The 25895-nt window shown below is 39.5% G+C and overlaps 1 protein-coding gene across 1 annotated transcript in view; it reads left to right on the top strand.

Moving 5' to 3' along the window:
- The first annotated feature begins 204 nt into the window (after positions 1 to 204).
- LOC103152282 (G patch domain-containing protein 8-like) overlaps positions 205 to 25895 on the top strand; it is a 57384-nt gene continuing 31693 nt past the window's right edge. The window contains exons 1-2 of the mRNA XM_007572691.2: positions 205 to 791; positions 922 to 1175. Coding sequence (XP_007572753.1) covers positions 689 to 791; positions 922 to 1175 — 357 coding nt within the window. The 5' untranslated portion in view covers positions 205 to 688. The remainder of the gene's footprint in view (positions 792 to 921; positions 1176 to 25895) is intronic.

Genomic DNA, 25895 nt, shown 5'->3' with positions numbered 1-25895 from the left:
GATGAAAACATACTGGTGGAAGAAATTGGCGTGTGCAAGGAGGTGTGTTTGAGAGTTACTCAAGCACAACGTGGAGCCGAGTGATCCCCCTCTATCCCAGACCCACGCTTCAACTGGGGCTGTATATTATACAGCAGAAAGGAATCAGGTCCAGAGCAGCACACACACACACACACACACACACACACTGGCTGGAGAGAGAAATGGGAGAGAGAGAGAAAGAGAGAGATGGTGAGAAGGAGTGTGTGCGTGTGTGTTTTGGAGAAAGAATGAACCACTTCAACCTGCCTGCGCGGCAGCCCGATAATAACTACCAGGCTGTTCCTCTGGATGGATTTACCGTCCCTCCCGCCGCGCACCGCAGATTTTCGTTCACAAGACACCTGATTGTGAAGCCAATCAATACAGAGGGGAATTAGACAAGTAGGCTATGAGATATTTTTTATTTATTTATTTATTTTTCAGCGTTCTTCGCTTTTCGATGTGCGTGGAATTTAAGAATGCGCACCTGCGGAGAGTCTCTGCTTCCCTTGTTTTCTCTCCTCACTGAGAAGTCCGACTTGCGAGCTGTCGCAGCTATAGGCTACACTTTACTGGACTGGACAGTGGAGTGGGCATGAGGAGGCAAGAGGAGGGTTGAAGAGGAGAGAGCGAGTGTGTGTGTGCGTGTGTGTGTTTGTGTGCCTGGATGAATCCATCTCTTTCCTCTGGCACTCCACAGGCGCTCACCCATTTATTCCAGCCTGACCGACGGACAGCATGGCAAACGCAGACTCCAGCGGAAGAGTTTGGTAAGTAAAGACATCCTGGTTTTTTGGGTTTTTTTTTTAATCTATTCCGTTTATGCCCCTCTTCTTCGAGGAGTAGAGGCAGCTATCCCACAGAACGCTATCATGCCCCACGTTTTTCACTTCTCATCAGAAAACTGGAGTGAGACGTTCACACCTGCAGCACCCCCGGGCAGGACCGGGCATCGTCCGCATCTCAGATCGGTGGAGGAGGAACCGACTCCCACTCGTTTAATGGGCCCCAAGCCTCGAGATTCCCCCGGGATGGCGTGTAGTGCGTGTTACTACCTGGTTATCAGCTCCACTCACCTGAGCAATGGACACTTTCGGCGAGTCAAGGGTGTCTTCAGAGGACCACTCTGCCCAACTGGAAGCAGTGACTCACCGGTAGGAGAGCATGCTGAGTGGAGGGGAATGTGCATGTTTTATTGTCTTGTTTGAGGGGAAACTCTTTTTTTTTTCACTACTTGGGCATGTAAAGTACTCTAGAGTAAGTAAGTGAGGCCATCTTCTGACTTTTCTTAAATTGGAGGGCTGAGAGATGGAAGTTTCATGGATTGAAATGCATTGAGGGGGGAAAAAATGTAAAGGTAATTGTTCTTCTGACTTTGTGCCCTGCCCCGTTATCTAAAGGTGCTGTCTATACGTCCTTACAAGTTCTGTATTTCACAACTTGCAAGTTCAATTCAATACAATTTCGCCTCCATTTAAAAAGATATCCAGAACTCAGACCATAGTAGTACTTCAATTACATTTAGTTACATATTAAGTTTGCACTTTTGTTTCTTCATTGCTTCTTCCATCTATTTTTATTTTCATAAGCACTTTCCTACTTTTAAAATTGGGCTGGTCATTCAAAAAGAAATATGTATTATTATTATTATTATTATTATTATTATTATTATTATTATTATTATTATTTTAGAATTCAACCCAAAGTTTCTTTGTTATAAACAAAACTGATTATCCAAGTTTTGCCTGAATAGTTGGATTTTGATAGTTAGCTGAAACCCAGTAACCTTTTTGAGATATACTATGAGAAAGCATTGAAGTTACGTAGCTTACGCATTGTAGCACAGAAATTATGGATTGAAAACCATTAGCGTAACTTATTTTTTACCTAGTTATTCTACAAGTTAAGTCAAATTTATTAAGTCAGTTCAGGTTACTTTTTGACACTCGTATTGTTCTTAAATATGAACAATAATGGGGATTTACAGAGACTGCTGTAAAAAAAACAGACTTCATAATGCAAAGTCTGCTAAGAAACAAAGAAAAAAGATGAGGAAAAAGTATGCAATTTTGATGTAAAAAAAAAAAAAAAAAAGTTGTAGGAACCCCACCAGTGTGTCCTCACAAGAAACTCCTAAAGTTACCTGAAGGTAGGAGAGATAAAAATAAGAATAAAAAGCTCATCAGACCCAGTAACACTCTAATACAGCTGCAGGGTAAATGAGAATATTTTTTTGTGCACAGTGATAATTTCTTTTCCCGAGCAATAAAATAGCATTTTTTCCTCTTTTTTTCCCCCCCTCCACCCGTCCTTTGGGTGGAAGGCAGAAGACTGGAATATTTTTTATTTCAAAAAGAGGAAAAATCGTGTAGTCAAGCATGAAGCTATTGTCCGCTACAGTCCTTTTCCTCTCCTTTGGGAATTAAATGAGTCAAATCACATTACTTCTGTGAGGAGGAAATGAGTTGAGAAGACAAAAATAGGCCTAATTACCTCTAGTCTATTGTTTTGGTCTGCATTGTTTGTCGAGTGTGTGCAAGAAAGAAACTCTTTTTTTGTGTCGACGGGAAATATTAGCCACCAAACTTGACTGTGTCCAGCATCCCAATCTGTGGTCTGTGGTGTAAATCTGGAGGAGTAAAGCCCAAAAGAAGGAAACCTCCACCCCTCCCCCCCAAAAAAAAACAAATAGCAAGATATTTTGAACCGTGTATATTTAGGTGAGTTGCGTGTTTGCGTGAATGTGTCTGGGTACGTCACAAGTAGATCCAGGAGCTTCTCGGAAGGTCCTGGGTAATCACATATTATTCATGAGCTCTTAATGTGAGATGAGACAAACTGGCACAGCTGATGACAAGTTTGATGAGAAAGGAGGAAAGAAGCAGCTGGTATGTGTGTAACTGCGCGTGTGCACGAGTATGTGCGTGAACACTCGAGTTATTACCAGTCTGTCATGTTCTGCCCGCATTGACTGTGTGATGGGAATGAGGCAAGCGGTGCAGACGCAGTCAGACTGACGGAGAGACATGCCAATAAGTCACATTCACAACCATCCCGGCAAACTTTAACACACTCTCTCAAACACACACACACGCGCGCGCGTAAAAGCGAGAAAACGATATCTAGTTAGACTATCGGTGCATATCAAGTCTTTAGATGCACACTGCACAGTGCATATCTCACTTTCTGCAAATTAGGGCCCGTGTTTGAATTTCATCATTCCTATCACCTGTCTCAGGGCTCCTTCATCTACTGGAAAAACATCAAAAGCTTCTCTTTTTTTTTTTTTGGCTGCTCCTGCAACAGTGTCTCCTCTCTGCCTAATTTATCAGAGAAAGTCAAATTTCTAAACACTTGTGGCTCAGTGGCACATCTAAATTTAGAGGAGGATGCAAAGTTTTCAAACAGTTTGCTAATTCCCAAGTTTATGGAAAAGTTGTTTGAAGCTTCTCGGTGCATCTCTGAGATGAGGATTCCCTTAAAATGTGCCACAGTTTTTGTCAAATCTGTGCTCAGTTGCAGCAAAACAGGAAGATTTACATTTACAAGGCCTATGGCATTCAATTTCTGAAAGTGTCACTATATTATTATGTCCAACACTGTATAAAGAGTAGACATTAAACATTGTATTTACATCAATCAGTTAACAAAGCCTTCCTCTTTCGAGGGGATTATGATGCTAAAACTCAGCCATGTTTGTCGGAAAGGGTTGTAAACATCAGATATCAAGTTTTGCCACAGGTTCTTTGACTAGACCATTCTAAGATAAAATAGTTCTTTGATGAAACCATTCTAAAATTTGCTTTGACTGTACTGCACTGTATGTTTAGAGTTGTTTTCCTGCTGGAAGATGAAAGTTTGTTTGTGTTAAGCCTTAAGGTCTTTCGCAATGTTTGCCCAGTATTTAGCTTCATCCATTTCCCCATGATCTCTGACTGGATTTCCTGCTCTTGCTTTCAGTTGCTACTGAAATAAATTAAAGTTGATAGTTCTAACATGACAACATTTGCAAAACTTACAGGAAACTCTCTCAGCTAACCCAGAGAAATATCTTTATTGCTTTTTTTTTTCTTATACACAATTTAAAAACCAAAGTGGCCATTAATTATTCAAAGAGCAATGAGAGTTATTCCAAATCTCTGACTTTTCAAGAACAAATTTTTAAAGTGTCCCAAAAAGTATTTAAGAAAACAAAATCTTAGCAAAGGCTGGCAAAAGGAGATTTCATATTGACAACCTTTGATTGTTTTTAACTCGTGTGCAAAATATTTTCATTGTGGAAGAGTGTAAATTGTTAGATAGAAAACACAAAACGTAAAAGTGGCGATCAAGCAAAACCACTGACGTGATACTTAAAGGAGCTGTGGATCTAAAGATTCTCTGTTCAAGGCCTGACCTTGCTTTGCTTTGCTCGACAAAAATGCTGACATCCTTCAAGGGTATTGCAGGCTCAACTGTATTTGACCTTTGAATGAAAATACAAATTTAAGCCACGTCTCATACAAATAGCTCACTCCAAGCTGTGTTTTCCAGGTGTTATTTGTTTTAGGAAACATCAAAAGACCTGTCAGAGCTTATGAAGCAAAAATGTAAATATGGGAAGTTTCCCTATTTGTAAAATGCCGGATCGGTAGGTATGGAAGGTCAAAAGGTAGAAGAAAAAAAGATGCTTTCAGATTTATCTGTATTAGCGTAGACAAGGTGCGATATATGAACCTGTCAACATGATGAACAGTCTCTGCTTGTGGTCGAGCAGTCGAAAAGTGACCCCTTGTTTTAGGTGAAGCGAGGAGGAGTGATTTTAATGCATCTTTTCACGGCGGTTAAACGTGCTGAGTAGCGTCTTTTTTGCCGCCATGGCTCCAATTCTGGAAAATGCTACAACAGACAGTTGCTCTCTGATTTGTTGAAGTACAAAACATCTCACAGCTGGGATTTGTCAAGGATAACTTCATGTGTTTTTGATAAGATATTGCAGAATGAAAAAAAAACAACAACAAAAAAAAACTAAACCAATACTGGACACTAATAAGTGCTGAACATCAGTCATTTTCCAACTCCAGGACATACATATGTATGTTAAAAGTGCTCTGTTACGTTATTTAGTTACCCTCCCTGGAGTGTGCTGTTTTGTGTCAAGGGCAAGTTTTTTTTTTGTTTTTTTTTTGCTCATGACTGCTTTATCACCACTAATTAGTAATTATTCTAGGTTTGTGCGACGTGTCTAAATTTTGGATTCTGTATGTGTATTATCACCTAATCATCACTAGCGAGTCATTCTTCAAACTCTCATTAACACTTTAAAGGATTTCTTTGTTATTGGCGTCGGCATTAATGGACGACAGGAGGCGAGAGTAGAGAAAAAGGTGTTGGAAGAGGGAATTGTTTCAGGTCCAATGGATTGCTAATTTCAGACAGATCCAACCTGATATGCAGCCAGCCATTTTTTGTCACCATTCTCTCTTTGGACCCTTTCTTCCGAGACAAAACCCACTTTTTCTCGCTTAAAAATGGGAACAATTACCAGCAGCAAATGGTTTAGAATATTGAACATTTCTTCAGACATCAAGGCTCTCTGCAATTGCCACACATAATTATCACATTCAGCTCAAGTCAGTGTAGATGGAAACTAAGTCAATTGTTTCTTCACAGATGATATGCTGTTGTCAGTTGAACTCAAAACTTTCAATGTTTTGTTGTCATAAGTCACCAGTCATGTTTATGTCAAGAATTGTGGAGCTAAAGCAGCACAGAAGGTCTTAGCTACCAAAATTGACAAAGGTGCTCTATGTTTCATAACAGATAAAATATGGTGGAGGAATTGAATTCTAAGCTAATATTTTGAATTTGTTTAGAAGATTTAAACAAATATTCTAGCTAGCTATTCAGTGAATAGCTAGCTATTCACTGAATATTTAATTAATTTGAATGTAATGAGCATTTTATTTNTTTTTCCTATATTAGGCTATGATGCCCTTTGGTGGCATAAATGGAGAAATGAATTTGGCTAAAATCCACAGGTGTGTGTGTTCCAGTGTGTATTAGAAGTGTTGAAAGGCACGCAAATATCATGATGATTTTTCCCATTCACCTTTCTGTTTTTCTCTGACTTCATTTTTAAACACCTGACAGCTGAAAAGGTCTAACTTTGAAGTATTCTTCACTCAGTTAAAGCGTCGACTCTGAAAAGTGTTGTCCGCATGACCTTAGATATTATCACTGATTAGATTTGATGAAGTGGGCCATCAAGGATAAGCACACCTTTCTGTCCTAAAGATGAATCGATGCCTCTAAGTCTGTGATGTGAAGATTTTCTGCCATATCCAAGTTGAGAGCTCGCTGCCTCAAGGAGAGCTATTATGGTGGCGCTCAGAAAAGAGATGTATTTATTTAACCCAATCAAAGTGGTTTAGGCACCTCATAAGGATGTTTTTTGCGACATCTCCAGGCAGAGGTGTTTCTGAAATGTCACACACAGACAAGGCTTCAAGGACTTAACTAAAGATTACGACTCAAGATTGACTTGGGAATGACCAGGAGTCCCTCTGGAAAAATAGTAGTTGTCCCATATGAAATAGTTCTGTTAGAGGGAATGGGTCAAAATACCAGCAAACTATTAGAAACTGTGTGGAAGGACACCCAAAACAACACTTATATAAGGCAATAATACAAAATACTAAGCACTTTTATTTAAAGGTCTCTTCAATTTCCCCGTCTCTTTTTTTGTGGCATTACGCAAATAAGTCATTTTTCTATCTGACCTAAAGCAGGAAAAGTCTGATTTAAGTTTAGAAAGTGGGAGGGAAAATTGTGTCTGTTTTCAGTGTAGCCAAAGCCAATGGGTAATTAGACAGTTTTATTTTGAATTAGTTTCCGTTTAACGGCAGAAATCAGTAATCAAATCTAGCCATCGAGGTCTAATTTTTAAATTTGGTGTAACCGAAAACAATGCCAATAGAAGGGCATTTAAATAATGCTTTTGCTAGAGATTAACATGATTTATGAATCAACAGATCTTTTAGAAGTAACTGTTTGTAATCACCAAAGTGTCTTAAAGTAGTTTAAAGTTTTTCTCCAGAAACTTAAATGAGACGTTTAGGTTGGCGTGACACTTCCACCTGGACTACGGCTTGTCATTTCGACAATAAGCGCAGACATGAACAAAGTGATCGCAGCTTTTACATGCTTACAGTCATATTCTTATTTTAAACACACTATGTGCTCCCACTAGGCATTTTGCAGTCAAAAGACTGAATTGGTGTATTTCTTTGAGAGCTGTCTGGTCAAATAATAACCACATAGTTTTATGGATGCTTTTTCTGCATACAAAACCCTAACAAACCATGTTGGGATTTTTTTCAGTCAAATGAAGACCAGACTCCCTATTAGCATGCCTTGTGTCCACCCTGCCACCCCAGACCTGTTTGATGTACATTTTACTACAACTGCTTGAAGAGGAGGATTTCAATTCAGAATGTCATACAGTGTCAAAGCGAGTGGAAATGGGGCTTGTGTGTGTACGCGTGTGTTTGTGTGTGTCTCCCCCTCTGCATTTCTCCGTTGTGTTCTTATTGGCTCCAGAGGGAGCTAAGCAATGTTTATGTAAATAAGGCTTCATTTGAACATATGCCCTAAACAATTACCTTGAAAAAAAAAACTATTCAGCAGCAAAAGAGACTACAATGTTCAGAGTGAGTCATGTTGTAAGCTACAAATATCAGGCCACTTATGAAGGAGCGGAAACAAGCAGAGCCAACTAGAAGGCCATTTGGCATGACAGTCTGAGCATCTAATTGCCACTTTTAATTAAAATCATAATTATGAGTGATTGAGGATCAGTATTAGTATCAAAAAAAAAAAGCTCTCAGCAGAAAACCTGGACATCCATTAAGTCTTCCTCCTGTTAGCGACAAAGTGAAAAAGTCTTGACTTAAAAGGTAGAAAATGTTTAAACCATAAAAGCACGGAGACAGCTGCTAAATAATGAGTAGTTACTGTTTCACAGTCAACACCTGTAATGCCGCACCACCTCACATTTATAAAGGCTAATGGCAATGCACTTACATGCTCACCAACTTGGCCAGAGGGCCATGGAGGAACAGATTGAGAGAGCGCAGGTAAGTGCTACTGAATGCTAAAGTCCTGTGTGACTGCGCCGTTCCTGCTGACCGCTGCAAAGTGCTCCTGCTGATGTCCTCCATCACCGCACACACTCAGCGCTTTGGAGATATGGCATGTAAGCAAGTGTGTGTGTTGGGGAGAAAGGTGGATAATTTGGACAGATGGGTGAGAGGGGATGATGAGAGAGAGGAGGGGAAAGGGCAAGGAGGGGGGGAAACGACAGTTGGCATCGGTATTAAAACCCTCTCAAGCTTTTATTGGCATTTCATTTAACTAATGAATTAATTAGTGCCTGATAGCATAATAACCTCTGTTTGACAAGTGAACTGGTTCCCCCAGAGAGATGCTGTTGCTCCAATTGTTTTCCCTTTGCTTACTTCTTGTCAGCTTTTTTTGTTTTCGCTTTGCTTTCTATTTTAGTACATTTTCACTCTGGTTACAAAGTTTTCTAACCGTTTGTTTGTGCTTCGTTATATAACTTTTGAAAATAAAGTTGCTGTTTGAGGTGATGTAACCTGCAAGTCTCTCAGCAACAACACAGCGTGCCCTGAGGCAGATGCTAGGTGTACAAACATCCTAAACATCATCCATATATAGTTGTATTTTTGAATCGAGATTGTTTTAAAGATGGTGGTTGATCTGTATGAGGTTTACTGATAAACAAATCCATATTTATTTTTGTAAAACAATGCTCACCTCTAAGCATACTGATATACTGAAAGGGAAAAGTATGATTTGTCTATGTTGATATTCTGTTTTGTACTGTTCTTAGCAAATCAGTCTGAGCTTGTTTCTCTTTTAGAGACAAAAGAGAAATGACTACTCTTCTCCTTGTTCATAAAAAGTCAGCATTTATGTCATACTTATAAACAGTGCTCATTGGTACATTCAACATTTTGGATCTGCAGAGGTGAGGACGCACCTAGAAACGTCAATCTACAGAAAATTACCAAAAAAAAGCACCATCCTCCAAACCTGTCCTGTCAAATCTGGTCTAAATGTAGCAAAAATTCACAACTGGAAGACAACCGCTGGATTTATCAGCAGAGGACAGAGTTGAGGGAGGTCTGTCTGCAGGTGAAACTGGATCGGAGAACAAACCGGAGATCGGCTGCACCTGCGGCTTGAGGTGTGTTCCTCTGGTAACAGACCTGGTACCGTTTACTTCTATCAAAGTGATGGAGGGGCTGCCTGACCCAGAATGGAGCGACAGATTTAGGCTGGATGTTTTCCCCTCTCTGCCAGCAGCACACCAAGCTTTTTATGGAGCAGCTTTATGAACACAGAGTCAAATGTTGCGTCAGTCACAGTGTAGCTGATACAACTTGGGGGACACACACACACACAAGGGTATGCTTACTAATTGCAAGGGCAATTATGCGTAAAATAATAATAATAAAAAGGTTGATGTAGCATTAATATTAGGTTACATTTTTATTCCCAAACAGGCCTATTTTGGAGGAAAACAAATCTGGCCCATAATGATGGGAGATATTAAATCTGGCTGATTGTGTTGTACTGTCTGTGGTATAATGCACATGTGATACTTTCTGGTACTTACTTTTACTTTCCCTTTTTTTTTTTACTCTTATTTGTACTTTTTCTATAGTTTTTGTTATTTTGACAAAAAAAAATCCCTCCAGGAATCATTAAAGTAATCTTGATTTAATTTGATAGTTGGAGAGCCCAGTTCTGAGTCCCACCCTCTCCTGTGGGCCCTGGACAACTGACCCTGCTGGCTCCCTTGTCTATTTTCGTATTGCTGACAAATTCAGCAATACGATGGACTTTAGTTCTTCTAAGGTATAACACATCTTGATAAGTACGTTCACTGTTGTCTGTCCTGCAACTTAAAGCAAAATCAGAAAACTCTTGTTCTTGTGGATTGTGTGCAGGCCCAAAGTCTTAATTTGACGTAGCTTTAAATTAATCCCATATTTGCTAAAAGTGCTTTGTTGAGAATGTTGTCAAACTCGTGTTGTGATCCATATTTACTCTGTTTGGCCCTCCCAAATAATTTGCATCGGGTATCAGGAGATGAGCAAGATCTTCATATAAAGCTACTCTGACTGCTACGTTTTTTGAAATGTTCAGAAATTGTAGCATAGATGAAGATATTTTAGTCGTTATTGCAATATTCGTGCCAGAACTTGTTCTTACAACATAAAAATGTTAATAATTATAAAAAGCTGAGTTTATAAAGGACTTTTAATTATGTTTAAAAAAATTACCTTTTCAACTTTTAATTGATTATTTTAAACCATGACAACACAAGCAGACAAACCACCTGTCGTACCCTCTCCCCCCTTCCCCCCGTTGCAAATAGTAAACACATAGCAGATGGCAATCTGTGGCAAACCCCCTAATTGGAGAAATTAAAACGTATCTCTCTTCATTTTTTTCCAAGGTTACCAGTGCATTTTAGGCGATCGCTTTAAAGTTATTGTTAACCTTCTGAGATCAAGCGCCCCAGTATCTTTCTGACTTGTTGGAAATTCACACTTCTATGGGTCTGTGGTCATCTAACCAGAGAATACAAGGAGTTCCTCAGACCAGGGGGATTTGTACTGCCAAAGGAGCCTTTCTCCAACAGTGGAGTTAATTTCCCTCTCTTTTTAACACTCTCAGTCCTTATTTCTTTACAAAGAAGCATACCTTTTTAATCAGATATACAGAGCTTTTATACAATTGATTTTCTTAATGTCTTCTCTACAGTCTCGCGTCTTTCATGTTATCTTGATGCATTTTATTATGTTTTTTTCTACATCACTTGTGTTGTGTGTTTTATATCAGAGACATCTACTATAGTAAAACAAAGTTACCTATTTAGGCTGATATACATGTGTGTATATCCAGCTATGATCATCCACTTCATTTGTTATTATCTGTCAAAGCACAGAGTATTTCTTGTATGACTTTCTTACCCACTGCAGTTTGAACAGTGCACACTGTTCAAACTGAATATTCTTAATTTATTTATCCTTTTGCAGATTGAGGTTGTAATATGCAATGCATTACTAGGGAGTTTCTTTCTCAAGATGAGAAATGTGGCTTTATGAATACAAAATAGTGGTCACCTGTTTTATTTTTGCATGTGCACAGCATATTCCCAGGGAAGCACTCTAACAGCCAGCTTTATTGATCACTCTGGGGGAAAAAATAAACTTGCAGTAGTTGCTACTCTGGTATCCTGCAAACATTACATATTCACGGTCGCTAACGTTATAGCTAATTTATCAATTTACCCCTTCTAAAAATGCTTATAACATACATAGCTGTCAATTTTTATAGTTCAAACTCCCAATATAATTTAATATGCATTAAGCGGAAACCAACTCAGCTGACATGTACGAGCTTCCTTATTTCTTCTTTTAGGGGACACAACCAATCAGTGTCAAGTAAAATAGAAATCGCTTCTTCAAATAATTTGGAGTCAAAGAACATTGAACTGCAAATAGTCGGGGATACACTCTATTTAAAAGAGCTTATGATGACATGCACTCTGAAAAGATTCTCAGGATCTATGGGAGCAAAGCAGGCCCACAGCAACACAGATCCCCCACCATACTTTGCAGTAATCAAAAGGTGCTGTTCCACATGTTCATCAAATGTTCACGCCAGACCCCTCTGGAATGTCTATTACCAAAGAGTTCAATCTTAGCCTCGCCTGCAAAGCCAAAATATCCAGTCAAAGTCCCAGTGGAGTCCAGGAAATGTCATGTTTATGTTTATGCCGGTGATGGTTAAGCAGGAAAGACTTTAATTATGGAATAACTCCTTAGCAACCAGTTGCCACGTAGACAGCATCTGATCCTTAGTGAGACTTTTGTGACCTTAGACTTCACAAGATTTTTTTTTCTTTTTCTTTGCTTATTATTTATCTTTTGCTCCTCAGTGTGCATGGTGGCAAGATAAATTTGTGTCAAGAAGTTATTTAATTTTTTTTCTCTGCTTTGCTAAACAAAAAAAAAACATGTCCTCTCCTCCTGAACAAATGTACTCAAATATAAAACATTTATGACTTCTTTTTTTTTACTTTTTTACATTATGATGGTTTATTGGCAGATTATTATTTTTTTTAATCCAGTCTGTTTTGAGATTTTTCATATCTCTCTCCCAAGTGGTCCAATGTTAGTGGAGGGTGCTGCATAATGGCCACAAATATTCATGACGGGTTAAACTGACTTGCATTGGTACAGAGTTTGTTCGTGCAAACTTGTTTGGAAGGACTGAGAGTTGGCTGGATTTTTCGACATGAAAACGTGAAGACAGCCTCAGCTGATTTAAATATTTCATCATGAAAGGTCCAAACATCTTCAAAGTTTTAGAAGTTGCATGAAGTACATGTCAGAGCTTTGTGGATAAACTTTGTGGGACAGTTGATTACTGACAGCACCAAGTCAGTGCAGTCATGGCAGCTAAAAACCGCACATGTATCGACAAGAAAGGTGAAAATAATCCATTTAAGCAATTCAAACACGAGCCAAAATTAAAATCTACATCCAGGTTATTATCACTCCATGTTTTGAAGCCCTTTCTGTCATGATTCACAGTTGTGTTTAAGCTCTCCCTCATGTTTACATGTAGATCGTTATTTTTTTGGCTCTTTTTGTTGAGTTTCTTTGGTTTTTCTTCTATCTTTTCTGAGTGTTTTAGTTCATTTTCACAATGTCAGCCTTTAGCGTTTGCTTAGTTACATCCTCTGTGCTTCCATTCAAATTTTCCTGTAATTAGTCACTCATCCTTCCCACAGTTTCCTGCTGCTCTGCCTTCTGTTGCCTGTACTCACCTGGTGTCCATGTTACTCATTAGATCTTCACATTATTTCAGCTTCTTGGTTCTTTGTCTCACTGCTGGGTTCTACTGTTGCTCTGGTCCTGGGTCCCATGCTGATTTTCCTTTAGTCTCGGTAAGTTTCGAACTTTAAATCCTGCATTCAACTCCCCGCCGTGCGTCTGAAAACATCCTGCTGCCATTTTGGTCCTTTCCTTCTCAACTTGCCTCCAAACACCAGACTTTCTGGTGGGAGTGCAGGCTCTCTTTAAAAGCCTGTAACACTTTAGCAAATCATAAATATAGTCATAATAAGTGTAGACACTGTAAGTGATGGAAGGTCAAAAAACAACTTCTACCTACATATTAATTTATTTTAATTTCAAATTAAAAACGTATGTATTTTAGATGAGTGCGTTTTATTTTTCTGCTGACATCCTTGACAGAACCTCGCTCGGCTTTCAGCCTGCAGCAACGCCTCTTCCTCCAGACGGGGGGCATGCCAACCACCGTCGGTACTGATTATAGAGGAGTGCTTCAGTCAACCTCTTCAAAATAATCCAACCCAAACTTTACAAAGCGTGCATTCCAGTGTTAGATCTGTGCGTTGAGCGACACACGAGCTGACAAAAGACTTGCTCATGCACGCTGGCGGCAGGCGCAGCAGATGGCCAACCTCTCGTTTTGCACATCACCTCAGGACAGATGTTTGTCTGTGTGGTCATTAGTGATCACAGCATCAGATAATCACCTGGAGACACGCTAGCACATAAACACACACACACACACACACTCGCACACAATTAGTGAGTGTCTGATAATTACGGGATGCTCGATGAACCATCTGGAACATAAACTAAGGCAGAGATTAACTGACTTGCTCAAAAGAAAATCACAGTCCCAAAATATCTGATGGCATCAAGAATATCGTAAAATTAAGTAATCAACTGAAATTAAGTAATAAAAAAATTCTGAAGAGCGTTTGTGTTCTTTTATTTTCTTGAAGCCTCTCGTCCCAGTACCCTGAACTGTGTAAATGTTTCGTTTTTTGTTGCTTTTCTATCAAACTATCGTTTGCAGTTATCTATAATTTTCCACTTCCATTTCTCTAGCCAGAACCTTTGCTCTCACGTCTTTCTTCTGACACCTCTCACCGCTCTCTCCTTTCGCTTTTCATCTCATCTCTGAAGCCCATTCATTTTTTAGCAGGTCAAAGGTGCAGCTGTTTAGGCCTTTGAATCGTCTGTGCGGATGTGTATGTGTGTGTGTGTGTGTGTGTGCGTGTGTGTGTGTGTGTGTGTACAGTATGGCTGTTTGGGTGTGGGTGAGGAGACTAATATTGAAGTAGCAATATTGCAGAAAAGTCCTTGAAGGAATGAAAGGGAAGCCAGGGTGTGCTTTATTTGATGGTCAGTTTTTCCCGCTCTTCAATAACCTCAATTTTCACATCTCCATTCTGCTCCTTCTTCTTCCTCTTTTCAGTCCATCTGGATTCACGCCTTCACATGGCAACGGTTGTGGAGATTGCATTTATAGCTCCATTAACCACAGCTTGCATATTTTGATGTGCCTTCATGCACGCCCAGGTGTGTGCGTTGCGCATATTTGCATCTGTGTGGTTCCACTGCCCGCATATCTCCACCACCGCTGACACCCAGGCCAGGGTTAAGAGCAGCTCAGACAAATTAATTATCTCTTCTCTGGAGGAGAGATGACTCACAGTGCCTTCTGGCAGAGCAGGAGCACAGGAAATACTCCCAGCCTATCAGAGACCGAGGGGGGCTCCTTCTGAATAAAGCAGCTTGGATTTCTTTCCCGGCTCAATCTTCACATCACATTTTTCTTCCACTTTGGATGTGCATGAGGATTATTTATAAAAATGAATGTGTCTGAGAGAAGTTGAGCAGGCACTGCATTTATAGATCAAAGCGGTGAAGGAATTTTAATGCATATGAACAAGTTTTACTTCTCTGAGACCGAGTTCGTTGACATAACATCAAGGCTTTTATGTTCTGCATTGCTTTGCCTTGGATAGAAGAGGCCGTTGTGGCAAGTATTACTGCATGCAGGAAAACTCGCACACAGGTAGCATCAAGTCAATCCAAATAAATGGAAATTACTTATTTACTAAATGTGGAAACTCGCATATCCACTGCTAAACCATTGAATGCCATTGAATGCTGCATATTTTCAGTTTAAGTTGCTGTGCAATGCTAAAATTATGTAAATAAGAAGCGTTCAACTATGCTCCACCGCAGTAAAATGTACTTACCCTCAACAAAAATGTCATATCAATAAGAAAATACACATTTACGCAATGTACTGTTAAGCTGTATAGACGCTCAGTCTGCACTGATGAAGATTTAGTCACCATGGTGTCCCTTAATGTAGGGAATATCTACTCTCTTATCAATTTAGCTAATTCTTTCTCTCTCTGTGTCTCTCTCCACACAGGGAGGCATCAACACACATATTTAATTTATGACATAGGATTTGATGTTTCACAAAATGCTTTTCATTTTTCCACATTATGGTGAACCAAAATTCCTGGCAACGCAAGAAACCATGAGGTAGCGTTTTAATAAATTGAAAATAGCTTTATAAAATCTCATTTCAAAAAAATCACAACATAATCGTTTAAGTTTGAGGACAGTTTTATAAACTAGTCTGAGATCATGTTAAATACTTGATGCATTAAGAAGTTAAATAATGAGATAAACACATGAAATCCTCCTGAATAAGAGGTTCTTTCGAATTTATGCATTTATTTATTCCAGGGGATTTTGCTGAATCATGAAGTGAAGCTTTTATGTTTCTGCTGCTTCAGCCGTTTTCTTGTACTCGGGATGCTCCATATTCCCTTCTGACCTCTGACCAACTTCCCTGAGTAAAAATAGGTGCTGCGAAAGTCAAAGTGAGGTTCAAGGATTCACAGCAATAAAATGGGCATAACGGTTACGGTTTGAAATGTCTTTGCATCTAAGTCGATATTATTTACTTAATTTAAAACTGAAGAGGAAAAAGGAAATAACACAAGCAGAGCAGAATTATATGTTGCGTTATGATATTGCATGTGTTACCACGTACACTCGGTCTAGCATGGGCTCATTTTCATGTATCAAAGCAGATAGGACCTACTAGGACATTCTGATGGCAAAGGGCTGGTCATGCCTCAGTAGAAATAAATCAAATTATACAATTTTTTACCTCCACCAGCCTCGAGAGCCAACATAACACTAATAATTCATGCTGTTTGCTTCTACCAGTCTTCATATTACCCGCCATGGTAAAAAAAAAAAAAAAAAAACCTGCTGCAATTACCATGAGATGCAGTGCTCCTATGTTTAGCAGATTGAAGATGCCAAGAGCTCAGCTTAGGTTAGCGCTGTGCAGAAATGTCCTGGCTGCATGCTGCCAGGATGGCAGGATCACAGCGGTCTGCAAGCAGCCTCCAGCTACCAGCCACCAGTCCTTGGCAAACTCTTTTTGTATGGGCAGGGTGCCTGACTCTGCTGTCTGTTTGTGTATGTATGTTTGCAGTGATTGCATTTCAGCGATTTTTTTTTTTTTTGCTCAAGTCTGCTTGGTGGCCTTCTTACCCTTGCTGTGAGGTATATTCTTAACCCTGTGGTACAGGATTAGTCATAACAGAGAATGGGAAGACATAGAATCGGCAGGAGGGAAGAGGGGGGGAAAAGGGAGAGAAATAGCACAAAGATGAGAAGCAATGTGTGGGTGGATTGTGAGCAAAAGCATATGCATGGCATGGGTACTCATCAGTTTACCCGAGATTCCCTACTTTTCCACTTCTGCAAAAACCCAGAGGCATGGAGTATAAACACAAAGTCTGTAAGATTCTGCTTTTGTCTGCCTCTTTTCGTTTAACAAATGATATAATTCTACATATGCAACACTTGTCCCATCTAAAGAGAAACAGGAAGAAAAAATATATCGTAGCATTTTGACCTTCGTGTATTATGTTGTAGCACCTAAGTGCTTTTCATGCAAAAGTGCCAAAAACCCTTCTTTAGTTTTTATGCAATTTGTTGTCATATAACCACAATCTTTGCATTCAGCTCCCCTGAGTCAACACTTTTTAGAACATTCATCAGAGTGAATATACTGTTGGTTTATCAGTGTAATTATAGCATCTGAAAGCTATAAATGTGAAAGAAAATCATTAATGTCTGTCTATTCTTATTTGCAAAAAATATTAAAGATTTAGTGAGATTAGTGAACATGGCCTCTTTTTATAACAAAAACACCCTTGGTAGTTTTCCACTACTGCACAAATGGGACAGATATTAAAATAGCAGTAAAGCTGAATTTTGAAAGAGGAAAAAAAAAATGTTTCAAATCTACTGGCATAATTTGATTGATTAAAATATGAAGTGAATTTTGTTCTTAATCAGAACAAAATTCTGATTAATTGTAAAGGTAAAAATGATGAAGGGGAAAAGTGGAAGATGTTGGAACCTGACCTCAAAATTTTATATGGACGCCTCACCTTTAAGAGTTAGAGATAACCACAAAAAATATGACTGATATGTTCATAAATCTTTCACACACACACACTCACACACATACAGCAGTGCAGTGCCCTTTTCTGAACACGTTGCTAATGCATTTGATTATACAGAATATAAAGAAATTGTTATTAACTTGTATTAATAAGAGTGGGTACTTTTGTCACATATGATCCAGCTGGTTTTAAACCCTGACTAGTTTTGGTTTATACTGTTGTAAATCTTTACTCGACAAAGTTTTTATGTCAGATGGTAGACCATCTCTGTGTGCCAGAAGACTAAACCTTTCCTAAACCTACATCCAGACTAAAACAGGAATAAGGTGGTTTCAGCATGTGGCTCTATTTGTCTGGAACTAGTTGCTGAATATTTTGGCTCTATGCACACTTTCAATGAGTTTTCAGAGGTACCATATTAACTTCGAGGCAGGACAGCCAGTGTGTACGTTTTTGAAAAAGTGGAAGTTACTCCTTTTACAGAACGATGAAAGAAAAATCTACGAGCTTTGCATGCATAGCTGAATGTGGGTGAGTGTTTGCGTTTATGCAGCGGCATGTGAAAAACAGCAGCGTGTGATTTATGTAAATGAGTGTCACCGGCCGAGAAAGGAGGAGGAGGCAGAATTCCCAGGCCTGATGAGTGGCTTAATGATTCATCAGCCCAGGCTGAGGCAGGCATCAATAATGGATGACAGAGTGGGTCATGCAGGATTGCTCGCCCCTTGATTAAAGCGCTCCACCGCTAAACGCCTCACTTCCTCCCTATTCTTACCTTCTTTCCATGGGGATAAATACAGGAGATGTGCTGCACACGCACGCCGTTGCACGCCTGCACATCTGGTCGCACACACACACGCCTTCCTCCTCAATCTCTGCCTGTGCAGCCTAATGTCATCTCACCTCTCACATGCTTAATAGGCTCTCATCCCTTCCTCATCTCCTTACCCTGTTTCTTCAACCTTAATCCAATCTTATTAAACGTGAGACAGAAAGAGAGCAGCGAAAGTGGGTAAGGAGAACATCAAATGCGTTTGGTCTAAACGAAGAAGGAACCTTTCTCCTTCGAGATAAGAAAGAAACACAAATGTTCATGGCCTCTTCTTCTCCCACAGACTGGAAAGAGTCATTCCTCCCCCGTGTCGAGCTGTAAGCTATATGTGGCTGTTAGTGCGACAGGACAAATCTCTGTCTATTAGGAGATATAAACCTCTAAACCCTGAGCTACGCTGCCATACATACTAATGCTGCCATGCCGACGGTTGGCGAGAAGTTAGAACGATGGTGAAGGATCCAGGAAAAGAAAGGCTGGCAGGGAACAGAGGAAGATTTAGATCTGAGAAAAACTGCGCACAGCACAAGATCCTATCCACCACCGAGTAGCAGAACAGCAGGAAAGCAAAAAAAAAAAAAAAAAAAAAAGGGCCCTACGAAGTTGGGACAAAAATTCATACAGTCTGCGTATGTGTGCCTGCAAACAGTTAATTTCCTCTTCAGAGGTGTTATTAGTCATCCATGCACTTGTGCAATCTGCCTGGAACAAGATCACTCACCTTTATTGGACACACTTGTGTTATCCCCCTGATAGAGCACAAATGAACCACACAAAGAGAACAAGCACACAGGCACAAATGCTCACCCGCAACGCACCCGACGGCTTCAAAAGAATCTGCAATCATAAAAGCTTGAAAGGGAGCAATCATTCCTCAATTCAGCGGCATCAGCAACCCATCGCTCGCTCTCATCCGTCCTCGCCCCTCGCCTGTTAGTTTCCTAGTTACTGGGACTTATATGGGCTGTAACAGAACCGTGTGTAATCTTCGTTTGTGTTAGGTCTGCTCTTGAAAGCTGTGGCTGTCACAAAGTGATTACCTTTACTTCTTAACCTGTCTTTTCCTCTAATCTCATAAAGCTCAAACTGCGCTGTGTTTACTTTGCTCACTTTCGTTCTGCTTCAGAAACTAACTTTGCAATTGTGGGGAGGAAGTAATCAATATTTTTTGTTTAATATTTAGTCTGCATTATTATCTTAATAGAGATTCTAAAAAGAAATGAAAACTCAGATGTTTTTAGACTTGAACAAAGAGAGCTCACTGCTGGAGAAACTAAGGTGGATATATTTAAATCATAGAAAATATAGCTGTATTCTGGCAACATAACTGCATAAGCAAAGCCACTTAAAGGCGTTCTCACTACATTCAGTAGTTGTTTGCTTCCAACACCCGCTGTAGCTGCCTAACAGCTAATGCTAAATTAATTAACTTTTTGTTGAATGTCTGCAGCATTCACTCTCTTACCAGATTGTGCTGTCAGCATTGAACCTGAAGGTCGATCTATACTGGGGAAAGCATCCAAAATAATAACACAAGGCATTTTACCTGATCCAGTTAGATGTGACAAGATCTGTGACTATATTTTTAATACCATATTGTCAAAAGGACACTAAAATAGCTACCAGAATCCTGTCCAATAATGCAATAGAGAAACGCATCCCGTATCTGTTAGTGAGAAGAAAGTAATTAAAAATGTTTCTACTGCTAAAACTAATGGCAATAATTATAGCATTAGTACTAATTGGGACAAACTACGGTTTTTAGGTATGCATTTACTAGATACCAGTTGAACAAAAATTAAAATATGACCAGAACTGCTGTGGGTACATTTTCACTTACTTCATTTTCAGTAGCTTTGTTTTTACATAGGGAAAATCAGATGTAATCACACTTCCAACCGTTTTTTCTTCGTAAAATAAGTGACTGCAACGTCTATTTGTGGACAACTCAAAGTTCTGAGAAATGCGTTGTGATGGGCTTGTTTTGCTCTTCACAGGTAGCCTTGTCACTGAGCAAAATGATTATCAAAAACTAATGATTTTCTGAACCGCATCTGGAACAAAGTTGAACTGGTTTGATGGAAGGTTTGATGTCATTGTAAGATTTAAGTTCCAGTGCTGAGAGGGACCGCAGTGAAAGAGGTAATTGGTTTGAGCTAGTTATAATCTCAGCTCCTAATGGAAACATTTAAAAGAGAAATGGACTCGAGAATATTGGGAAAGCTCTAATGCAAACTGAAGTGGGTAACAGTGAGCTGAACAAAAGTGCTAGTCACTTCAAAAGCAGCCCCTGCTCAGCAAAAAGGGGGGAAACGGATATCGACTTTTTGATCCAAGTCATTTCAAATTTAGGTTCTGTTATTTTGGGTAGAAGAAGAAGCAGATATTAACTTTTTTTTTTTTAGATATTGTGTTGTATCTTAAGCATCAGTGTATTTTATAGCTCATATCTTTAAATTGTTACATAATTATACAACTTCCATCTACACCACCAACTATGACCAGCTTGTCTATATTTCCACCAATATACAGTTTTCTAAGTGAGGAAAGTGTTTACTGGTTGATTTCCAGGAAGTTTTAAACTACATGGGCTTTTTTGCATGTGACTAAAATGTTTCATTTCCTTCTGGTCAGTTTAGAGCGCCTTCTTCCATACAGTTGCTTGTGACAATTTTAAACGTACTTTCTTGTCTTTCTCCCATAAAGTTTGGATTTATAGAGCATCCAACTAATAATATCATCTAAGCCGTGGATCTCTGAAACCCTTCCAGATTTCCCATGGACATTTAGTCTGTGCCTCTGCTAAATGCTCTTCTAATAAAGCCAGACAGTTTGACAAACAAGTCTTGGCATATTTGCAGTTGGTGAAGTTTGAAGTGGTTCTTAACGTCATCACTGATCTGTCAACCTTGGACTTCATGATGCTGTGTGTCCACTAATGTTTCCCAGCAAATCTCCAAGGCCTTCACAGAAGGCAGATGGCTACATTAGATTTTATTAGGGGGGTCAGGGTAAAGGAATACTTTTATATATGTGTAAAATTTTTGAAACAATACAGAGTTCCTTTGTGTTACTCCAGTAACCCCAGTAAAACACAGCGAAACACACTTCAACAAAACATGGAGCAGCAATTAGCATTTTTGTAAAATTGGGAAATAAAATTAATTAAAGTCAGAGTCATCTTACAGCTCTTCAAGTGCTTAATGTTTCCTGAAAAGTTTGCAAACTAGCACTGCAGTCTTTTTCAATGCAATTTGTCAGACTACACTGTGATCACTTATTGAAGCTGTCTTTGAGCGGCTTTTCTGGACAGACGGGAGAATGAGGTAACTCAACAATGCTGTAAATCCCTGTTACTGTTTGTTCGCAGGGGTTTTCAATTGTGTATGTAATTTAAATGTCAAGAGTGAATGCTCCATATACCTCTTTTTTTATCTGCCAGCTGGGAGAGAAAACGTTTTATACTTGAGGTGACATTTACCATGAACGAAGAGCGGCTCGATAGGCACTCAGATGGAAGGACACATAACTGACAAGTACTTTTAGAGCTCTAAAGAGAAAAGTGGATACGAATCAGAGAATGGGAGGAATCCGCAACATAATAAAAAGGTAAAAGTGGTAGAAAACGAAAGAAAAAACACCTGAGGGAATGGGAGGTTTTGTGATGGGAAAGACAAAAAGTGAAAGGATAATAGATGATCAAATACTACTAATCTGTTCATCGAAGATTCTTCTTACGCATCCAGCCCTTTAGAGAATGTGTGTTAAGTCAGGGCAAAAGGTGGACTCCTTGCTGCAAGCTTCAGAAAATGCAGTGAAAAGCACAAAGTTCAACCCAACTTACATTAGTCCCACCATACTTCAGCGAATAAGTGGTAGGAACTTAAACTTTAAAGAGAAAACAGAGGCCGCAGCCAGAGCAAGGTCACAGTCGAGTCGCCGTGGGATTTGCGCAAACACATTCTTTCTTTCGTAAATCTATCCAGCACATTTCTCCCAGTAAATTAAAATGTCTTCAGGTATCTTTGTTTTTCTTCAAGGTATTCCCATTAAAATAACATAACTTGTCCTACTCAGGCCAAACAGTCAGCTCAAACTGTGTTCAGTATGGCAGGAACATGGGGACAGGAGAGAGCAGGGCATGTATGTCGAGTGGTGGGCATATTTTAAATGTGTCACAGGGTAGTTTGGTTGTCCAGTGCATGATTAACTCCGAGAAAACAAGTTAGCCCTATTGAGTTGAGAGGAGAAAGAGAGAGGGGGATGAAGGCAGCGATGGGTGGTGAGGTCGGCACCGTGGCTCCTACGGCCTTGCAAGCGTGATGGACGGGGAATTAAATTTTGATTGCCTGCTGAGTGATCGTTTGGTCAGGCCTTGCGACAAATCCTAGATTTACGACTTCGGCTAGAAAGCGGCGCAGTTTGTCGATGCTCCTGGCTTTCTGTTGTCGCCTCCAAACAAAAGCAGTCTCGTTATTTTTGACGAGTATTCGATAGTTATTCTCATTTTCTTTTGTATTTGAATGCAATATGCTGCAGATTAAATAGTGCTGTGCTGCTTTTTTTATTCTTAATTGAAACTATGCAATGTATTAAATGCATTCAGATTTGATTTATAACCCCACATAACTCTGTTTAATTAAAAATGAATGCAACACTTCGCATGCAGTGTGTAAAGCTGCTGTCACACCGTTTCATGTCATTTATGTTGGAATAACTAAAAATGCTTTATACATGGATCTAAAATGGAGGAAATAAAAGGATACTTTTGTGAACCATCCGGCCCTGCCACATTTTTGAAGCATGTTTTGACTGTATCGCGCAACGATTTTGTTTACTGGGATGAAGGATGCCAATGTCACATTTTTAACCACAGTCCTAGACTATTTTAATCAGGGTGTCCCAAATGTTTTTCAATCCCTAGCTTATTGTTTATTACATTTGGGTTCAAAGCAACAGTGTACATTATTTACCCTTGAGATTATCATTACTGTATCTACACTGGAGCTGAAAAAAAATTGCCTGACTTTGCAAGAATCATGGCAAACAGCTTGAAAAATGTATCTCAGTGGCCAATGTTTAGAAAGAAAGTTTGAAATTCTGAAAACTGTAATGCATCTGTCTACTCAGCAATATTTTTACATTTTGCATCTATAAATAAAACAAGATGTTTCTGGCGTGTGGCCGTTCAAATGTTAACGTTACACTTTGTTACATCCAGTGTTGCTGGAATCATAAAAGCAGCTTTGAGATAAATAAAGCTTTGAGAAAGTGAAGTTAGAAAAAGGTATTTCACTATAAAATAATTATAAATAGTATTAATTTGCTGATAAAGCATTACCACTTAAGATATCCTCTCCAACCTGCAAGTATCCCCCCTTCAATTAGCTCTACCTTTAATCTGTATAGTTTTTTATTTGTGCTCTTGACAGAGAAGCTCAAGTGCAAGCTATAGATAAAAATGTATCTGGAAATATAAAAACTACTTTCTGAAATACTAACTTTTATGAAATAACATGCTCATTTCAGAAATTAGCAATGGCTTAAACTGCACGAAATATTCTCCCAGGTAGCCTCCAGTCAGGAAAGCTTCGACAACTGCACTGCTGTACAGTTGTTAAAACAAAAAACAAGGCTTAATCTGAAACCAGGACCCCATAAAGAAGTGAAACAAAGAGCAGGCGGAGCAACTAGTCTATATTTACACGCTAGTCTATATTTACACGCCAGCTGATGTGTCTCATCAGCTGGCTGTGTCTCATCAGCCAGCTGATGAGACACAGGTGAAGCTGAGCAATGCAGAAAAGGCAATTCAAATGAAATAAAAAGACACAAAGGGAGCAGGAAAATACTGGAGACACACAAACAGTGGTTTTTATCTTGCAAACTTCCACTTTATTCAGCTTTCCTTTGGAGGCAGCTGGATTCTCACTAGAACAACAATCACAACATGCTTACTGGGCAGTTGTCTGATTAATGGTCCTCAATGGCAGGAATGTTCTGATTTTGAAAAAAAGCCAACAATGATGACTGTCTAAGACAGGGGCCAGCGATTCCAGTCCCCGGGTGCCAGTGTCCTGCAACGTTTGGATGCGTATCTTCTCCAACACTCCTGAATCAAATTAATAGTTCAAGACCAGGCCTTTGTAAAACTTGACAATATACCAAGTAGGCAGTTTTAGCCTCTTGATTCAGCTTTATTGGAGTCGGGAGGCATCCTAAAGTTGCAGGGCAGTGGCACTTCAGAAACTAGTGTGAGAGATAACCATCAATCACAGAAAACACAAATGCCAGTGCCGGTGTCCATCTCACTCTGTTTCTGAGAGGGACAATGATTGGTTAACAACCAGGTCTAAAGAGCTTATTTCGTAGATGGAAAAGTACAAATACTGACAAAAGGTAAAATATTTAAAAGCTGTGTTACTTTTCTTCAGGTTGGGTTTTGTAAAGCTGTGGTTTATCAACTTAAACTGTTAAATGTTCATTAATCTATCTCAATAAAGTCTGTTTACATTAGCACTTCATCCATTCACTTGTATGATAGTTTTTTGAAGTGCTTTGGGATCCTCTGGAAGAGTTATACAACCACAGACCATTTGCCATTCATCAAGTGCAACCCCCTTTCCCAAATGTTTCCATGAACAACTTTCCAGATGTTTCTGTGCAACACAGTAGCTGGCCAGAGAAGGTAGCTTCCTCCTCAAATGACCTAAAAACTGTTTATACTGCCATCACCGTCTGTCCTCAAAAATCCTTAAGAGCCTCATATGAAGACATAAAGACGAAAAGTGAGGAGGCCCCAGGAGAGTGAAGAAACACAGACATCTGCCTCTCACATCCTTGCTTGGAGATGCAACAAAGAAATGTAAATGAGAAGAGCAAGAAAATATGTTCACAATATAAAAAATCTCCAAAGAAAGGTGGGTTTTTTTGTTGTTGTTGTGCTCTTTCCAACTTTGTGACTTTTCAACTCATTTGACCTGGAAACGTTTCTCTTTTTGCTTTTGCGAATGATCCTCGAGTTCCTCACCCCAAAGACATGAGGACACCTGCAGCTTCCGTGGGAAACACAGGCGTACACTGCATGGTGGTCTTCTATCAAGTGACATGACATGTAAATGGCACATTTCCACTGGCACCCATTTTTTTTTGTCACTTAAGAATGATGCGATGGGACAGAGGATTTAATAATTTGACAGTTTTGGTTTCTCCATCTGCAGATCTCTCCTCGCTCACACACAAGCCGTTTTCAGGCATGAACACCAGGGACTTGCAGAGTATATGCAGAAGAAAAAGAGAATCTCTGTCTTCTCTGCAGTAGGTAGTTCCATATGCAGTCAATAAAACGAGATTCTCTGCTGGAGATGCATTCCCACAACTCTTCTGAGTGGCATCTGGGATAAGTTCACAAGAAGCCGTTGCGTTTTGTTTACTATTTGTTGAGAATGGCAGCTGAGGCTCCCCAAAGATTTTTTTTGTCTTATGCCTCCATCAACATCACATAAATCTGGACAAATTTACAATATCAGTAGCTTAGAGGAAGGCAACATTAGAACAGGGGAAACAGTGTGAAGCGGCAGCTCCTATCAGCATGCACACTCACTCCTTCAATCCTCTTGAGGATTT

Source organism: Poecilia formosa, unplaced genomic scaffold (genome assembly GCF_000485575.1).
Source record: "Poecilia formosa unplaced genomic scaffold, Poecilia_formosa-5.1.2 Scaffold306, whole genome shotgun sequence".
In the NCBI taxonomy this organism is placed as follows: Eukaryota; Metazoa; Chordata; class Actinopteri; order Cyprinodontiformes; family Poeciliidae; genus Poecilia; species Poecilia formosa.
The sequence above is the reverse complement of the archived record's forward strand: the minus strand, read 5'-3'. Positions and strand labels throughout refer to the sequence as shown.